Source organism: Canis lupus, chromosome 17 (genome assembly GCF_011100685.1).
Source record: "Canis lupus familiaris isolate Mischka breed German Shepherd chromosome 17, alternate assembly UU_Cfam_GSD_1.0, whole genome shotgun sequence".
Classification (NCBI taxonomy): Eukaryota; Metazoa; Chordata; class Mammalia; order Carnivora; family Canidae; genus Canis; species Canis lupus.
In genome coordinates, this window is record NC_049238.1 from 20,993,342 (window position 1) to 21,011,513 (window position 18,172).

Consider the following 18,172-nt stretch of genomic DNA (forward strand, 5'->3'; position numbering starts at 1 on the left):
ACAAGGATCCAGAGACAGGACGTGATGACACTGCCATCAGTCGGGCAAGGCCCTGAGTGTGCCTGTGAGAACAGGAGTGGGCGGTGGTCACAGGACTGGGCTTTGTTCACTTATAGGAGGGCAAGAGCAAGGCTTTGACTGTAGGGTATTAATAGCATGAGCCATCACTGACATCATCTGCTGGTTAAAGTCTCCACGCCGGGGGAGATTTTGCTCTCCAGAGGACACTCGGCAATGCCTAGTGACGTTTTTGGTTGTCCCACCTGGGGATGGTACTGCTGGCATCTAGTGGGTAGAGGTGAGGGATGCTGCTTGAGGATCCCAGGATGCCCAGAGAGCCCCTACCTCCAAGAATTACTGGACTCAGAATGTTTATAGTGCTGAGGTTCAGAAACCCTGGTCTAGGCTAATTTCCAGCCTGATATTAGGATTGTTCTTTGCTACCGCGCTGTGTGGCTGTGGAGACAATACACCAGAAAGCATGGAGAGATGGGACTCTAGATTTCCCTTTGCTTTTGTTTCCTTGCCTTTTATTTAAGGCCCGAGTAGCATCCCAAAAGGATATGCTGGGGATACTAAGTTCTCGGATTCCCTCAGGGCGAGCAGAGTGCTTGGAGCTTGGTGCTCCTGTGATGCAGCCTCTATGGGTGCTGTTGACCCTTCCAACTCTGTGTTCGATGTACCAACACTTTCGACAAAGTGGGCTCCCGAGCAGATGTGGGCTTGCTTGGAAGAAATGGTGAGGCTTGTTTTCTTCCTGTCCTTTGTTTCTAACAGCTGGAAGCTGAAGCCACTCACCGAGTCATCACCATTGCAAACAGGGTAAGTAGACCCCACCTGCCCCTGAACCTGTTCTCGACTCTGGGTTCAGAAACCAGAATCTTCTGTCTACACAGTGGAGTCCCATTCTGTCCTGGCTGCCAACATCATCCCTGACTCGCAGGACCCCAAAACTGCTTGCTGGGTGAATGCTGCTGTTCCCATAGACCTGGCGGAGGTCCTTGCTGTCTGCTCTCTCTTCCACCCCCTTGAGCTTGCTGAGTCTGGCTTCACTGCTCAAGTGGAAGTGGTTCCCACGGGAGGAGGATGGGTTTGGAGGCCACAGAGCCTCCCTGCAACCAAACTCTGTCTTCTGTAGAGGAATTTGGTAGATGTTTGCTTTGAGAACTGAGATTTAAGCCTCTGCCTCTGGACCACTTAGAAGTTTTCCTTGGTATCGCTCAGGGTCAGGGGGTGCAGATGCAGTGTGGTGGTGGGAAATGAGCAAGAGATGTGAGGGCTTCACCAAATATAAGCTCTCCACGTATGCAGGTCACTCAACCACTCTGATAGACTCTTTTGTTGTCTGAAATTGGTATAGTAATAACACTTCTCACGGATGGTTGTGAGGATCAAAGGAGGCAGAGAAGGAAAGGCACTTTATAAACAGCAGAGCACTAGACCAAGGTTATTTCTCCTTCTAAATGATCATTAAAGAGTTCAATTTGCTCAGATAATCTGAACTGTCGCCTCTAGAACACGGGTTTTCTCAGTGTGGTGCCTGGACTGGGAGCATCGACATTTGTTAGAAGTTTAAGAATGCAAATTCTCAGGCCCTCGCAGACCTATTGAATCAGGAATGTGGGAATGATGCCCAGCCATCAGTTTTAAATAGCCCACCCCCGATTCTAGTGGGCACTCCTGCTCAGAGAACCTCTCTTCTGAAAAGACATGGACTGCCCCTGAAGGATGTAAGCCTCAGGGGTGGTGTTAGGAACACCAGAGAAAACACAAGAGGTTGGAGGTCCAGCGGATCTCAGAATTAGTAAAGTTGTGCCAAGCACATGACATGTTGGGCCTTTTCCTAGGCTCTCTGTCCTCTCATTTTGATAAGTAGAGAAGGCATCACAATAACATTTGGGAAAATTTTCCGATTAGCAATCTACAAGTCTGGGCACTGGACAAGGACGTTGTTTTACTGGCATGATAGTAGTTATGATATCAGTTACTTCCTGATGGAAACTTGCCCCAGAATAAAGAAAGATCTGAACAACAGAAGGCCAGATTCCTGGGTTTTGGGTTTTTTTTTTTTTTTTTTTTAAGATTTTATTTATTCTTTCATGAGAGACAGAGAGAGAGAGGCAGAGACCTAGGCAGAGGGAGAAAAAGGCTCCCTGTGGGGAGCCTGATACAGGACTCGATCCCAGGACCCCAGGATCACGTCCTAAACCAAAGGCAGATGCTCACCCACTGAGCCCCCCAGGCACTCCCAGCTTCCTGTTTTTTAGTTCAAACATATGCCCAGAGAAGTGAAGAGAGGAGAAGCTCATCGATACTACAATCCAGGTGTCTACTTGCAAGACCAATCCTGTCTGACTCAGACTCCGAACCCTGAACCTCCTGTATTTCGTTTCTTCTCCAGGGTGCATTCTATCTACTGATAAAGCAGCCCTCATACAGTATAATCCTCGACTGTCTCTAGGTCATCACACTCATGAACGAAAATAGGCCCTTGTATTAAGTTATCAATCATCTTGATTTGGGCTGGTAGAGGATGGGAGGTTCAGCCCTCAACATCTTGCCCTGACATTGCCCCTGGGCTCTGGTGCTGGGTGCTGCCTGCCTCCTCCTCGCTTCACGCGGTCTGGGCTCGGGCTGCCCCGCATTCCCGAGAGTGGGGGCTGAGAGACGCAGGGGTTGGCACTGGGGCCAGGATTGGTTTGCCCAGGGCTGGGCTAGTGCCTAGCCGGTTCCTGGGGTTGATGCACTCTCTTCCCACTGGGTTTTCCTTTAGACTCACTGCCCGATCTACCTGGTCAACGTGTCCAGCATCTCGGCCGGCGATGTTATCGCAGCTGCTAAGATGCAAGGTGAGTCCTGGGGCTGGAATGGACAGTGCGCGTGCATGGTGGGGTCGCAGCCCTATGGGGCCCACCAGCCCGGTGTCCGCCCTGTTCTCCACTGTCACCCTCAGAAGCCTTCTGCCCTAACCCGACCTCCGTGTTCAGAACCAGTGTTTCCTCTGCACGCTTGTCTGCCTAACAGCTTTACAGGCGTGTCTGTCACCTCTCCTGGGTCTGGTAAAATTTTCCAAGTTTTCAGGCAACTTGTTCATTGCTATCTTTTTGGCCTCTTGGGTTTTACTAGTGGTTGCCTTGGTAACCAACATAAAATACTGGACCAGTTCCAATGGGCCTTTCAAGGGGTGCCTGAGAAGGCCCTGGAGAAATAACAGGTAGGAGCCCAACCTCCCTCACAGCCACCTGGCTCCATGTCCGAGCCCCAGGGCACCTGTGGGTCATGGCCTGGCTCAGGGTGCCAGTGAGGTCCTGGTAACAGGAGAAACAAAGTCATGGTCACAGACCTGGGGATATAAATCAGAGCAAGGGCTTCCAGCCTTCTGGCAGTATGGCCTCGAGATCTGGCCCCTCACCTCTCCCCTAGGGGCAGCCCCTTGTGTGTCTCACCTGCACCGGTGCCTCTCCCTCCTCCTGTCCGTGCCCTACAGCCCCAGTGCTCCAGCCAAAGGGAGCTCCTCCAAGCGCCCCTCCTCGGCACCCCTGCCCTTCTGTCCTCCTTGTCTGGAGCCAGCAGTAGCCATGTGGAGTGCCCTGGCCTCGAACCCCTCTGTGTTCTCAAACGTCTGCGTGAGCGTGGGCAAGTCCCTCCCTCCCCCTGACTTCGGCTCCTCCACCTGTGGCCAGTCAGACCAGTGAGCTCTCAGTTCAGTGGCTTCCCAGTTATGGTCTGACCTTCCTTCTTCCAGGGAAGGTTGTGCTGGCTGAGACCACCACTGCGCATGCCACACTGACGGGCTTACACTACTACCACCAGGACTGGTCCCACGCGGCGGCCTATGTCACGGTGCCTCCCCTGAGACTGGACACCAACACCTCAACCTACCTCATGAGCCTGCTGGCCAAGTAAGGCACCCCGGCAGAATGCTGGGGCCCCCGGAGCACATCGCTGACTCGTAATATGTGCCTCCCCGGGGATTTATAGATCTTCAAGGTGATGTCGTAGAGGCCCCAGATCTGACCTGGGGTTGATTCCCTTGTGCCCGTGGAAAGACTTAGCTCCGGTTCCCTTCTCCAGAGCCTGTCAGCTAATTGCCATCCCATGGGGCTTCTCTGACCACTTGAGTTGGAGTGAGAGCTTCTGAAGTGTAAGAGTCAAGAGCTTATCAGTGTGAACAGTGCCGATTCGGAATTTCAAAGGACATTGCTTCCTTACCCTGAAGACCCTTGCAGGGCTATAGGTTGTGGCCTCTGACGTGTCCTGGAATATAGGTGGACCTTTCTATCTCTGGGTTCACCTCTGCCTCCTCTCGTTGCTTCGCGTGCGGTTTCTCTCCTGTGTGTTCCTCCCTTCTTTCTTTCCTCTTTACTCTTTTCCTTCTGCCCTCTCTCCCGCTTTCCCTTCATCCTTCCTTCCAGATCTCCTTTTCTCCAGCCCCCTCTCTTTTTAACACTACTTTTCCCCATCTGATCCAAATAGAAAAGGCACAGATTTAACAAACAGTCTGAATGAATAGCTTTTGTTCTGTTCCCAAACTGCTTGCAGTTTCTTTATTTCCTTTAATGACATTTTGGGTGGAATCCATTGCTTTCTCTCCCTTCTGGTCATTAAAGTCCAGTCTAGTTTAAACATCAGCGTCCTCCCTTCCCCATGCCCAATTCAGGGCCGGGGGATTCTTCTCCACACCCAAGCATCATGCAGGGCACAGGCCCAGTGTGGGCTCTCTTGTGCCTTCCTTACACCATCCCCAGCTCCAGGAGATAGATTTCAGCTTGACCTCTTCCTTCCTTACCTTCTAGCTTCCAGAACCAGCAGCATCCCCATAAACAAAGATCCTGGAAGGCAGCTCAAGCCTGACTGCCTTCTGGAGTGTCTGGGCCCCCGTGAAAGCTCTCACAGCTTTGCCATTGTCTATGGTGGGAGGGCAGGTTGTCCCCACCCCACTGGCTCTCCTTGCCCAGAGCCCCAGGGCCAGTCCACCAGTCCACCTCTCAGACAGATGCCCACTGCCATCACCTCTGTTCTCCATGGGTGAACCTATTGAGATGTGCCCTCCTTAACTGCTAGGAAAGAGTAGGGAAGCCCACGCAAACCACAAAAAAGAAGAAGGAAGGAAAGATTACAGGGCTATCCATTCTGCAACATTTCAGTCTCCCTGCCTGTCTTCTGCTTCCATACCCCTGGGGATGGTGATTGACCTCTCTCTCCTAGGATGATGAGGAGAATGATTGAGAGAAGTGGCCAGCCCCAACTAAAGGGGACTGTCTTTAGATAACCAGGCACTTACTCTATCCATGCATGTCCTTACGTTTCCATCCTGGTTGCCACCAACTGGAGAATCCCCACCAGACATCCTGCTGTGTTAACACCTTAAAGTGGGGTGTGGGGCGCAGTCAATCAGGTCTCAGAGGGAGGAGGCCCCTGGAGGGGCAGTGTATGTGCAGCACAGTGCCGTGATTATTTCCCCTCCCACAGTATTGCTGTGACACTGAGCAGCAGCGGCCCTTACAGACTGAAATGAATTAGGGAGTATGAGAGAGGAAAAATGTCAGGTCAGCTCTTACTTATAAAAATGTTTCTCAGGGGCATCTGGGCAGTCCAGTCGCTGAAGCATCCGTCTCTTGATCGCAGCTCAGGTCTTGATCTCAGAGTTGTGAGTTCAAGCCCCACGTTGGACTCCTTGCTGGGTGCGGGGTCTACTTTAAAAAAAAAAAAAAAAAAAGCTTCTCATTGGGAAAAACCAGCCTCCTTATCATCATTATCAACATAACAAAAACAAACAAGTGTCAAGAGCCCACTGTAATACTTTGGGCTCAGTTCCAAGGTCAAAGAATTTTTTGAAACCACTCTGCTTGCCACAGGCAATTCCATGGAAAGAACAGAAGGGTGGTAAAGGCCTCCACCTACCCAAATTCAAATAGGCTGGGGGTGGGGGGAGTATTATTAATTGAATGATTTAAGTTTTTATATCTAGCCTATTTTTAGTTTAAATTATGTAAATAAATTCACTCAAGTTGAATTGTAATTTCATGTGAGCTATTATGAGAAGAGTTTGAATTCCTTTTTAAAATCAGTGCATATTGTGAAAGTGTGCAATTTTATAGAATTTGGAGCATTGTTTAACATTTACATTATTTACAGGAATTTATGGTCACTATCATTTTGTCTTTAGGACGCATTGTTGGTGATAATTGATATTACACAAAATACTTGATAGAAAACCCAGACACCAATTACCATATTCTTGTAAGAAAATGTGTGCTGCTTCATCATGATCTACCTTCAGATATGATTTCTTATATATCAGATCAGGGTAAAAAGCACAATCTACAGATGTAAGAGTTTATCCTTTACTTAAAATCTAGTTTCTTTTTCCTTTCTTGTTTTCTTTTTTAATTGAAGTCTAGTTGACCCACGATGTGACATTAGTTTTAGGCGTGCAACAATGATTTGACAGCTCTATGGGTTATGCTAGGCTCACCAGTGTAGCTCCTATCTGTCACCATACAACACTACTGCGGTGCCATTGACAGTATTCCCTATCTGTGACTTTCATCCCAGTGACTTACTCAGGCAGTGACTGGAAACCGGTACTGCCCCCTCCCCTTCACCCATTTTGCCTATCCCTCCACCCCCTCCCTCTTGGCAACCATCAGTTTGTTCTCTGTGTAAAAAATCTAATTTATTAGAGGGGCCAGAAGTTTTTTCATCTGAATATGTAAAATGTTAAAGTACTTAAGAAAGCCGGTCATGTTTTAAACTTTAAAGAGTATGGTTTGGTGTGTCCTATCTCCTAGATTCAGGGCAGCATTAGGTGACCTCTAAAGCCCTTCTGGAAAGGGCGCCTGGGTGGCTCAGCCATTAGGTGTCTGCCTTCAGCTCAGGTGGTGATCTCATGCTCCTGGGATTGAACCCCACATCAGGTTCCCAGCTAGCGGGGAGTATGCTTCTCCTTCTCCTTCTGCGCCTCCTCCCCCCACTCATGCTTGCACTCTCACTCTCAAACAAACAAATAAAAAATCTTAAAAAAAAAAATTCCTTTTGGAATGTGACCACATTCATTCACACCTAACCCAAGGGCACCTAGGAGTCTTTTTTGAAGGTGGCTGCTCAGTAAGACTTGGTTAAAGAATTGGAGCTGAGGTCCCTAATACTCAGCCCATGACTCTTAAAGGCACATCTTCCAATCTAAAACCTTCCTCGGGCTTCTGGAGGACCTCTGAGAAGAAGGTGAAACTCTGTTGGGTTCTGCAGGCCCAGGGTATGTGGGCATCCCTGGGGCACCCTAGAGCAAACCCTCTACTCTGTGGAGAGTCCCTCCTGCAATCTTTGAGAAGGCCCAGAGCAGCATCTTTGGCTAATGAGGACATCAGCCCATGCTACAGGGAGAGCTAAGTCATCTCACTGTGGATTTGGCCAAGGACATCAGTCATTTGGCACCATTTGTGACTGACGAGCCCTGCCAGGCCCCCAGTAATCAGCCCAATGTGCAGCCTGACCCTGAATCGTCTGAGGGCTTGACAAATATGCCTGGTCACCAACTCAGTGAATGCCTTCTGCTCCCAAATTCCCCTTCTGATGTGGGCAGCTTGGATGGCCCGCAGGCATTCCCAAGGCTTTAGCACCTCCTACAAATAGATTAGACTCTTAGGGCTCCTGCTGTGTAGTCCCAGCAATCGTCCCCCTCTCCCACATGACCCCATGCTGCAGCCTGGACCCTCTGTGCCCTCCAACAGTGTTCTCTCCTGACGTTGCCCCAGCCTGGGCAACGTGGACATCCTTCCCCCTCTGCCCCTCCCCACCTCTGAGTCCTCAGTCTACAGAGATCTCTGAACAAGGCCAAGTTCTCTGCCGTCTCATGCATGGTCTCACCCTCCTGAGTCTCTGCCCTAAGTTCCTAGCTAGCCTAGAACACCCGGAGAGCTGAAGCCACCCGCAACCTTGCACAGACACCAGCCTCAGTGACCGCCTGATGGTCATGGTGGGCAGGGGTGATGAACTAGTTGACTTGAATGTCATGACTGGTTTATGAAGACAGACTTCTGTCTTGGCCCTGCTTTCCCCTTCTGCCAGTAGAACTCCACATCCAAGAAAGGCTATGACTGCAAGTTATTTAGCAAAGCATTGAAAAATATTAGGAAAGAAAATCCCCATAATTCCATATTGAGAAATTAAATTATTAATATTTTGATATATTTCCTTCTGGTTCTATGTGTGTACTATATGTTATTATAATAACTGGGTTCATCTCTTTTTTTCATATAGCAGTGTATCCTGTTTGCCTGTATCAGTAAAAATTCTTTTAAAACATCTTTTTTAACAGCTAAATAACATTTCGAAAACATTGAACCTGTAAATGTTTTGCCCAGCACATGCTTATCACCAACAGGGACTGGTAGGGGTTGAGGAAGATGAGGGGAAGTTGGTATGGGGGCTTATGGCTATAAACCCCCCCTCAATGATCAAAATTCTAAGTTCAATTTTTCTCTGCCCTCCGTCTTAACCCTTAAAAGTTGACATCCCAAAGGCTGACGCTGGCAGTTGGTGTCACACTCAGCCCATATGCCCATTCTGCAGATGAGCCAACTGAGGTTCACACAGATGAAATAACTTGTCAGGGGTCATACTTTAGAGATCAGCTTTGCCTGGATCCCAAGAGAAGGCTTTTCTGCTGCATCTGTCCCCACTCTTTGGAACCCTGGCCTCCCTCCCTTACTAGTCACATCCTTCTCTCTATCCAGTGATACTCTGAACATTGTGGCATCAGATCACCGGCCTTTCACTACGAAGCAGAAAGCTATGGGCAAGGAGGACTTCACCAAGATTCCGCATGGAGTGAGTGGCGTGCAGGACCGCATGAGCGTCATCTGGGAGAGAGGAGTGGTACGTTCTAGGGACCCCTCTCTGCTCAAGTCCTAGCAAGAGTTTTCACTCTTTGGAAGCCTGCATCAATGGCTCCTTGTTTCACTTAAAAACAAAACCAAAAAGGTCATTTTTCCCCCCAGTCAGAAAGGTAGTACGGCCTACTATAGAAATTTGGAAAGTATGGAAAAATATTAGGAAAGAAAATCCCCATAATTCCATATTGAGAAATTAAATTATTAATATTTTGATATATTTCCTTCAGGTTCTATGTGTATACTATATGTTATTATAATAACTGGGCTCATCTTTTTTTTTTTTTCATATAGCAGTATATCCTGAGTGTTTGCCTGTATCAGTAAAAATTCTTTTAAAACATCTTTTTTACCAGCCTAATAACATTTCCTCCAATGGTAGTACCACATTTGTTCATCCTTCCCTGATGTTTGGAACTTTTAGCTGTTTTAAATTTTTGCACTTACAAATACTGCTGCAGAGAATTTCTTTGTTCATGAGTAAATATATATATGTCAGCATTCTAATTATTTCTTTAGGACAGATTCCTAGAAGCAGATTTCTGAGCCAAAGGATATGAACATTTTTAAGGTTCTTTATATATTTTGTCTAATTGCTTTTCAAAAAAGATAAGGACTAGGACTTCATTTGAATACCACCTGTTCTCCCCATGAAGAATAAGTATTTTTGGTCTTGACCTATCACAGATTAGACACAGCAAAGTATGAACCTAAGGAGAATTTGAAGTCCTGAAGACTAAGCCACCAGCTCACGGGGGCCCATGAGTAGCTGAGGAGTCCCCCTTGAGGGATGTCCATGGTGCTCTCACTGGTAGGTGAGGCAGTAAGATGTTTTTCAAGAGAACAAAATATATGTTCCTTTGTGGATGGAGGGAGGCTCCTGACCCATCCATAGGGGGCACATAAGTAGAGCTTTTTGTACAAACAGGAGGTAAATTTCCACCAGGTAGACAGCCTTATGCAAAGTGCCCACTCACCACTGTTGCTTGATGAAGGAGTAAGGAGTGAGCAAGCCTGGGAACCAAGCCAACCAGGTTGGCTTATCTGAGATGGTCCCCACATCATTGTCCTTCTCGGCACCATTGTTCTGATCAACTGAAAGGCCACAGGCCAGAGTCAAGGGTGACCAAGGGTTTGAGGCACACATAGGGTTTGGTTGACTTGACACTTTTGCAATGCTTCAGGTTGGAGGAAAGATGGATGAGAACCGTTTTGTGGCTGTTACCAGTTCCAATGCAGCGAAGATTCTCAACCTGTATCCCCGCAAAGGCCGCATCATCCCTGGAGCTGATGCTGACGTGGTGGTGTGGGATCCAGAAGCCACAAAGTAAAACCTGCTGCTTGTTTCCAGGGCTAGAGGGATATGGGGTATTTAAGGAACTTATCTTACAAAACTCCACAAGCTTATCATCTTTGCATTGCATCTAGCATAGAGAAGTATGACCCTGAGGTGTGGTTCAGTTCAACAAATATTTGAAGGCCTGCATGGTCTGGGCAGCGCAGAGTCTACTTGAAAGTCTCTCTCCTTTTGTCCCTCCTGCCTGAGCTTTCTCCTTCTCTCTCAAAAATAAATAAATCTAAATAAACAGGCAAATAAACACTAGAGTTTAGCCCAGTTGATTAATTTCCTGGGGCTGCCCTAGCCCTACCACAGACTGGGGGGCTTATACAGCAGAAATGGATTTTCTCACAGTTCTGGAGGCTAGAAGTCCAAGATCAAGGCATCAGCAGGGCTCACCAGGGCTGGTTTCATCTGAGGCCTCTCTCCTTGGGTTGTCAATGGCTGTCTTTCCCCTCCATCTTCACATGGTCTTTCCTCTATGAGTGTCCATGTCTGGTGTCTCAGTTTCCTCTTCTTATAAAGACATCAGTCAGATTGGATTAGGGTCCACCCTATGACCTCATTTTACTTAAATTAGCTCTTTAAAAATCCTATCTCTAAATGCAGGCACATTCAGAGACTGGGGGTGTATAAATTTGGGAGATGATAACAATTCAGTCGGCAACAACCAGTTTTTAGGGATTATTCCTTCCCACAGAGCATCCTCCCTTCCCACTAAACATCACCCCTTGTCACTGAGCATCATCCCATCCCACTGAGCATCTCCTCTTCCCACTGAGATGAATTATCTTTACCTCTTCTCAGAGCTTTCTCTCCCACCACTCCCTTTCCGCCAGGACCATCTCAGCCAGCACCCAGGTACAGGGAGGAGACTTCAACCTGTATGAGAACATGCGCTGCCATGGCGTACCACTGGTCACCATCAGCCGGGGGCGAGTCGTGTACGAGAATGGTGTCTTCATGTGTGCGGAGGGCACTGGCAAGTTCTACCCCCTGAGGTCCTTCCCAGATACTGTCTACAAGAAGCTAGTCCAGAGAGAAAAGGTAAGAGGAGAAAGGGGAAGAAGGTATATGGAAAGAAGTTAAAACCCCCTGTTGGGGAATTCTAGAATGGCTATTTTAAATCTCAAAGATGTTCTCTGTTTTTCCCACTGCATCCTATTGCCTGGAATGGCTACCTTGGGAATAATCGGAAGAACAGAAAGGGGTACCTATAACAGTAAAATGTCGTGAGAACCGTTGCTAATTCCCCTGCAGCTAGGGAATACCACGAGATGCTCAGAGATGTCCCCAAAGTCTACTCTCTAGGAGGACTCTTGGCAGCCCTCTGATAGGATTCCTGGCTTGGCCTGGGTTATCATATTTGCCCTGGAGTTTCTCTTTCCCTGAAACCTCCCTTTTCCCTGTGACTGTAGTAAGGTGGGTGGGATTTACCACGTCTGTAATAGTGCATATTTTAGGGGTCCCACCCAGTCCTTGGATTCCATAAACACCTGTTCACTAAATCTTTGGGCTTCATCTCATCCCCAGGGCTTCTGTCCTCTGAGTAGACAAGTCACCCAAAAGAAGACTGTCTGTTCCCTCATTGCTTGGGAATTGATGGTCCAGCCTTATCACTGAGAGCTGTCCCGGAGAATCAGGCCTGAGTTCTTGCTGACAACTCCAGGTGCTGGGAACTGCAGCCCTGGCCTCTGGGTGGATGTCCCAGATCATCAGCAAAGAGCAAATCTGATACAGGGACAGCATCATGCTGTTTCCCTTCCCCTTCTTTGTGGCAAAAGGCAATATTCTAGAAGTGTTCTTCTATCACCGAGAGCCCCGCAACCCGTGCCTCACTGGTCCAGCAGCTCTCTTGCCTAGGCTCTGGGATGCTGTGGTTGGAATCATGGCACACTTAAGAGATGTCAATCCTTTTTTTTTTTTTTTTTTTTTTTAATTTCCTCATTCATCTTCTCCTGTGTTCTATTCTTCTGTTCCTTTTGTCCAGTCCCTCCCAATCCTCTGTACACAGCACCTACTCACTATGTGTTCTGAAAGTAGTTCAGCAAAGTTTCTGGTAAGCTGCCCAGCTCAGCCTCATCAGTCAGCCACTTGTCTGTGCAGGGATGAGACTCAGTAAAATGGGGTGTGTGTTTTTTGGCCAGAGGCCCGAAGTAGCAGCTGGTGGGGGCACCCTTTCTAGATTCTTCCAGGTCACCTCCCCACCCCCACCTCACCCCCCATATCATAGTCACTGTCCCAGACCAGCATCAGCTTCCTACTCTTAGGTGCTGTGTTCTCTACTCACCATCAGCTCTGACTTCCGGCAGGGACCAGAAATATAAAGGACCCTGACCGAAAAAGACTCAGTTGCCATGTTGCTGAGCTCTAGAAATCTGCTCAATAGTATCCCAAGAATAGGCCTTTTAAGAGCTGCCTGTGGCTTGGCACACTTACCATGAAATGATTACATGACCTCTTGTCTTCAGCCAAACTCTTGGTTCTCTAGTCTTTATGCAAAGGCCAGACTTCCTGACTCAGTCCCTCAGGCCTCCCCTCCTTGTTCCCATTCTTGTTCCTTCCTGGAACCACCCAAAGGCTTTCAGGAGCAGCTGCTTCAGCCTGTGCCTTACCAGCTGTTCTCTGAACACCCACTACTCTGGCTGGCCTGTAAGGCCCCAGTCCTGGAAGGAAGATTCCACCAGGTGGGATGGGAGGCTAGCACAGGCCTTCCTGCTCTCCTCAGACCTCTAACCAAGACCTTGTTTCACCCTGAGTGTGGTCCTCCATAGAGCCCCACTGTACAAGTTCACTGACAAAAACCACAGCTTTCACAAATACAGTCCAGCTTTCCTGGGCTGGAAGGGGGGATGTGTGTTGGGACAAGGGGAATGCTAGGGCCGGGTACTACCAGTTTTAATTCCCCATCTTTGACTATCAAATATAATTTTTTTAAGTTTTATTTACTTCAGTAATCTCTACACCCCACATGGGAGTCAAACTCACAACCCCAAGATTAAGAGTCACATGCTCCTCTGACCAAGCCAGCCAGGACTCCTAATTTTCAGATCCAATTTTAAGTAGCCAGACAAACAAGAGTTCTGGGTTCCTGAAGGCACAAGAGGGAAGCGTGAACCAGTCTGTGACCACTGAGTCACTCTTGATTCGTTGGCTTAGGAGCCCTTGAGGTCCTACCATTGCCTGGTTCATTCCCAGTCTTGATGAAGTGAGGGCATGTAAGCCTGATATTTGAGATGTAATGCTCTAAAGTGTAAGAGTAAGCAGGGCATGTTAACACCAAAAGATCAATTCTGCTGGCTTTCCCTGTGTGACAGCCCAGAGTGCTCAGAATGACGTAAAGACCCTTCTCTCCCGAAGACCAAATCTGCTGTGGGGGAGCAGACTTGGGTTACCTGAAAAAAAAAAAAAACACACACATGACTTCAGTTATCAGTGTTTAATTCAAAACTCGGGGTCTGTTGCAAGATGAATGGGGCCATCTCCAGTCTACTCCCTGGATGTGGACAATGGCGGGTGGCCTCAGCCAGCTTCTGGAGGGGGTACTGGCAGGAGCAGTAAGAGTGAGGCATTCATACACCTGAACATCTGGCAAAGTGTGGCTGTCATTTTAAAAACCAAACTGGAAAATAACATTTGTTGGTTAGGATGTGGAGAAACTGGAACCCTGAATCATTGCCAGCGGGAATGTAAAATGGTGCAGCCACTTTGGAAAACAGTTGGGCAGTTCCCCAAAAGCTATATATTAGGGTTACCAAATGAGCCAGCAGTTCTACTCTTGGGTATGTCCTCAAGGGAAATACAAATATATGTCTACACAAAAGCCTGTACATAATGTTCATAGCAGCATTATTCATAGAGGCCAAGAAGTAGATACAACTCAAATGTCTCTCTGCTGTTGAATGGATAAGCAGAATGAGGCATATTCATATGGTAGAAGATTATTCAGGCAGAAAAGGAAATGGAGTTCTTACAGATACTACATGCTGCATACCTGAGCCTGAGAAAAAGATGCTAAGTGAAAGAATCAAGTCACAAAAGATCACCAATTTTATGACTCCATTTATATGAAATGTCCGGAAGCAAGAAAGCCCATAGACAGAAAATCCATCAGTGGTTACTCAGGACTAGAGGGTGGGGGAATGGGTGTGAGGTTGCTTCTGGGTGATGAAAATGTTTGTGAATGAGATGGTAGAGGTGGTGGCTCAGTGTTGTGAATATACACCACTGAAACACCACTAAATTGTATACTTTATTAATTTTTTTTTTCAGGAAGAGTGAGAGAGTGCAAGTGGGGGGAGGGCAATCTTAAGCAGACTCAGTGCTGAGCACAGAGCTCTCTGTGGAGTCGATCTCATGACCCCAAGATCATGACCTGAGCCTAAATCAAGAGTCCAATGTTTAACTGACTGAGCCACCCAGGCGCCCCTGAATTGTATACTTTAAAATAGCAAGTTTCATGGTACGTGAATTCTATTGCAATTAAAAAAAAAAAAAAAAAGAATATCTGATGACAGTTTTGTGGTCCTTCCAAAACAGACATTTTAGTCAAGAAATAAGGTCAACAGAGAGCAGAGGAGGTATTTTAAGCCCTTCTTCTTTTTTTAATTTTTATTTATTTATTTTATTTATTTTTTATTTTAAGCCCTTCTAAAAGCCAGCCTCATAAAAGTGTGAGGTGGATACCAATTCACAGCACCACTCCTCAGGGCCAGCCACCGTGGAAGAGCAGTAGCTCCAGGACTGATGTAAATCCAACCCAGAGGGTCTTTATCTCAAGCACTTATTACAATGACAATATAAGGTTCCCAGGAAAAAAACCTGTTGAGTTGTTGTTCTGTCACAGTCTTTATGTAAAAGAATGTATATAAGCAGAAAAAGAAAGCTAACAAAACTCATTTTCCAGAAACTGTGTATGATCAACCCCTAGAGAGCATGGGCCTCGGGGAAGAAAGTATCTCTGGTAGAGTGTTGGGTGTGCACCTAGTAGTGAGGGGGCTGCCAGAAACTGTGGCCTGCCAGGGTCACCAGCCAGCCTGTGCCAACCTATCACCCCCCAGGACCCCAGTCGCCAAAGCAAGGATGCCAAAGTGCAGCCCGGTAAAGGCCAAAATAGTTCAGACCAAAAGGGTTGAGCTAAAAGATAGATCTGTTGTTGGAGAAGATAAAGGAATTTGTAGGCTGAAGATCCTTCAAGAAATTCCCCATGTGTATTGTTTCAGCAAGATTTTCAGTAAACAGCAAGCAGCAAGGAGGTTGAGGTGATGTCCCTGACAAGTGCCTGGGGTGTAGATCATCTACACTGCTCCTTCAGATCTTATGTGCATGCTCAAACTCACTTTGAGTCCTCCTGGAAGTAGCACCTTTTAACACGAGAAAGCACATGTCAGTGACCTCTGCCATAATTAGAGCTGCTGATCCTTTATGTCACTTGCCATGCGCCAGAACAGTTCTAAGAGCTTTATGTTTATTAATTCATTTGATCTCATAACAGTTCTAGATGTAATATTAATAGGTACTATTATTATCCTAAGGAAACAGGCACAGAGAAATTAGATAACTTGCATAAGGTCACAGAGCTTCCAAGTATAAGCAGAGCTGGGATTGGAACCCAAACTATCTGGATGCAGAACATAGGCTCAACTTTATTGCCTTTGTGAGTACAGAATTAACTAGTATTGCCATTGGGGGATTCTCATCTTCAAATCAGCTATATTTTCCTTGTATCCCCACAAAGTTGTCAGATCACAGCAAAAGGCATGGCCTCTTGGGAGCCTGGCCAGTGAGGGGATAGCATTGCTCAGAAATCTGCCTGCTGCCTTGGAAAGGATTCCACTAATATTGAGGGGGAGCCATCAGGGGCCTCCATATGCATGCACACACACCTGGATTAGGAGTTAAAAGAATCCTCTGCAGGGCACCTGGGTGGCTCAGTGGTTGAGTGGTTGAGCGCCTGCCTTCAGCTCAGGTCATGATCCCGGGACTCTAGGATCAAATCCAGCATCGAGCTCCCCACAGGGAGCCTGCTTCTCCCTCTGCCTATGTCCCTGCCTCTCTCTGTGTGTCTCTCATGAATAAATAAATAAAATCTTTAAAGAAAAAAAAAAAAAAAGAATCCTCCACTCCCTGAGCTCCAGATGTAAGAAACTTTTGTCACATATAGTCATCTGGGTCCTGAGAAGAGTGGCAGCAGCCAACCTCCTGTCATCCATCCAGGAGGCTCTGGTGCCCGGGCTCTGATGGCGTCATCTTTTCCCATTTTCTCCTTCATCCTTCACTAGACCTTAAAGGTTAAGGGAGTGGACCGCACTCCCTACCTGGGGGATGTAGCTATCGTCGTGCATCCTGGGAAGAAAGAGATGGGAACACCGCTCGCCGACACCCCTACCCGGCCTGTCACCCGACACGGGGGCATGAGGGATCTTCATGAATCCAGCTTCAGCCTCTCTGGTAAGATCAGGGGCCGCTCTGATTGCCACCTGCGTCTCTGCCCCAGAGGGGTAGCCAGAGCAGAGGCCCCGCCCAGGCAGAGGGACTTCCGCAGCTCTTCCTCTGCATCTTCTCCCTCTCTCTCCTATCCCACATTTGGAGATGAGTGCTGGGTCCCACGTTAGAGACACACAAATATTAGGAGGGGCAAGAGGGCTCTCCCGGTCCCTGGGCACCAGCCACTCCAAGAGGCCATGGCTTGTCTGGTATTCTCCCCCTGTTTCTAAGTCCTGATATTTTTTTCCCTTGAAACATGTTGAGGGCTCTGTACACAGTGGGTGGCCCCAGGGGTGATCAGAGCTCAGAAGGGTTAACACTCTGTGCTACATGGGACTGCGCCCCGTTGTAGTCTCTGTGTCCCCATCCCTGCTCCTCACCAGCCTCTGAGAGAGGGGATTCCCTTACTCCCTTTCCTCCCTCATCTCAACCCCATGTTTGACCCTCCAGCACCTTCTCTTTTTGCCAGCAATTTTAATATGGGTAATACCATATATAATAATGTATGGGGTGTGTCTGTGCTCTGGGACTTTATTTATCCCAGGTGCCCTGCAGTAGTGAAAGGCGGTGGTCATGGCCACAAACACGGTAGCCCTCCTGGAGCACAAGCAGAAGCTGTAAGGTGGCCTGGTCCTGCAGGCAGCTTTGATGGATCCACTCGAAAGGGGCAAGGTTGGGTCTCTGTGAACACGTTGAGCGGCCTTCAGAACAAGACCAGACGGAGGCCTGTCATCCCTCTACAAGAGCCACACTGGGACCTGAACAGTAAAAGAAGCAAGATCCAAATCCTTCCACACAGCGCATATTGACTACTGGCTTACACAAGCTGTCCTAACACAAGAGGCCGAGGGGTACCAAGGGAGCAGGTCTGTCCACTGAGCTCCCTCTGTGCCCCCCCAATGTGCTGGGGGCAGCCTGGGTCAAAAGACACATGCTTCCTGTTTTGAGGACCTTGTAGTCTGTGGGGAGGAGTCCTCTCCACCACTCTCTCCATCCTCAGAGCCAATCTCATTGCCAAGATTACTCTTCCCCCACCCTGAAAGGCCACTGCCACTCCTACTAGCGACAAGACCCATGTGTTGGGAGTCAGAAAGGAATCCGTGGTTGGAGTGTCAGTGGGCACTCAGGCCTTGCCACTCCAGGAGGGGTCGGTTCCCATGCCTGCCTGGGCATGGTCCCTCCTGCCGCAGCCAATCCCATGGGAAGCCACGAGGCCCTCAGAGCTGTGGGCTCTCTGGCTGGTGGCTTCTGTTCTTGCCACATCTCAGCGCAGGACTTCTCTCAAATTCAGCAAAATCAGGCATCCTCCCACCTTTCTTCCACCCCACCTTGTCTGTTCTGGATGGGCTGGACTGAAGAATATTCCATTAACTCTCTGGGACACCAAGCCTCCTAAGTCTTGAGATTTCAAGATGCTGGGCCTATGAGGTGTGGTTCTTTGGTTTTTCAGAAC

General features: G+C 48.0%; 1 protein-coding gene across 2 annotated transcripts in view; it reads left to right on the forward strand.

The window, feature by feature from the left end:
• The window catches only part of DPYSL5 (dihydropyrimidinase like 5), a 97,236-nt gene that overhangs the window by 75,624 nt on the left and 3,440 nt on the right, over positions 1–18,172 (forward strand). For both annotated transcript variants that reach the window (XM_038561032.1, XM_038561033.1), the window contains 7 exons: positions 778–822; positions 2,774–2,849; positions 3,746–3,902; positions 8,739–8,880; positions 10,079–10,221; positions 11,073–11,280; positions 16,515–16,683. In XM_038561032.1, coding sequence (XP_038416960.1) covers positions 778–822; positions 2,774–2,849; positions 3,746–3,902; positions 8,739–8,880; positions 10,079–10,221; positions 11,073–11,280; positions 16,515–16,683 — 940 coding nt within the window. The remainder of the gene's footprint in view (positions 1–777; positions 823–2,773; positions 2,850–3,745; positions 3,903–8,738; positions 8,881–10,078; positions 10,222–11,072; positions 11,281–16,514; positions 16,684–18,172) is intronic.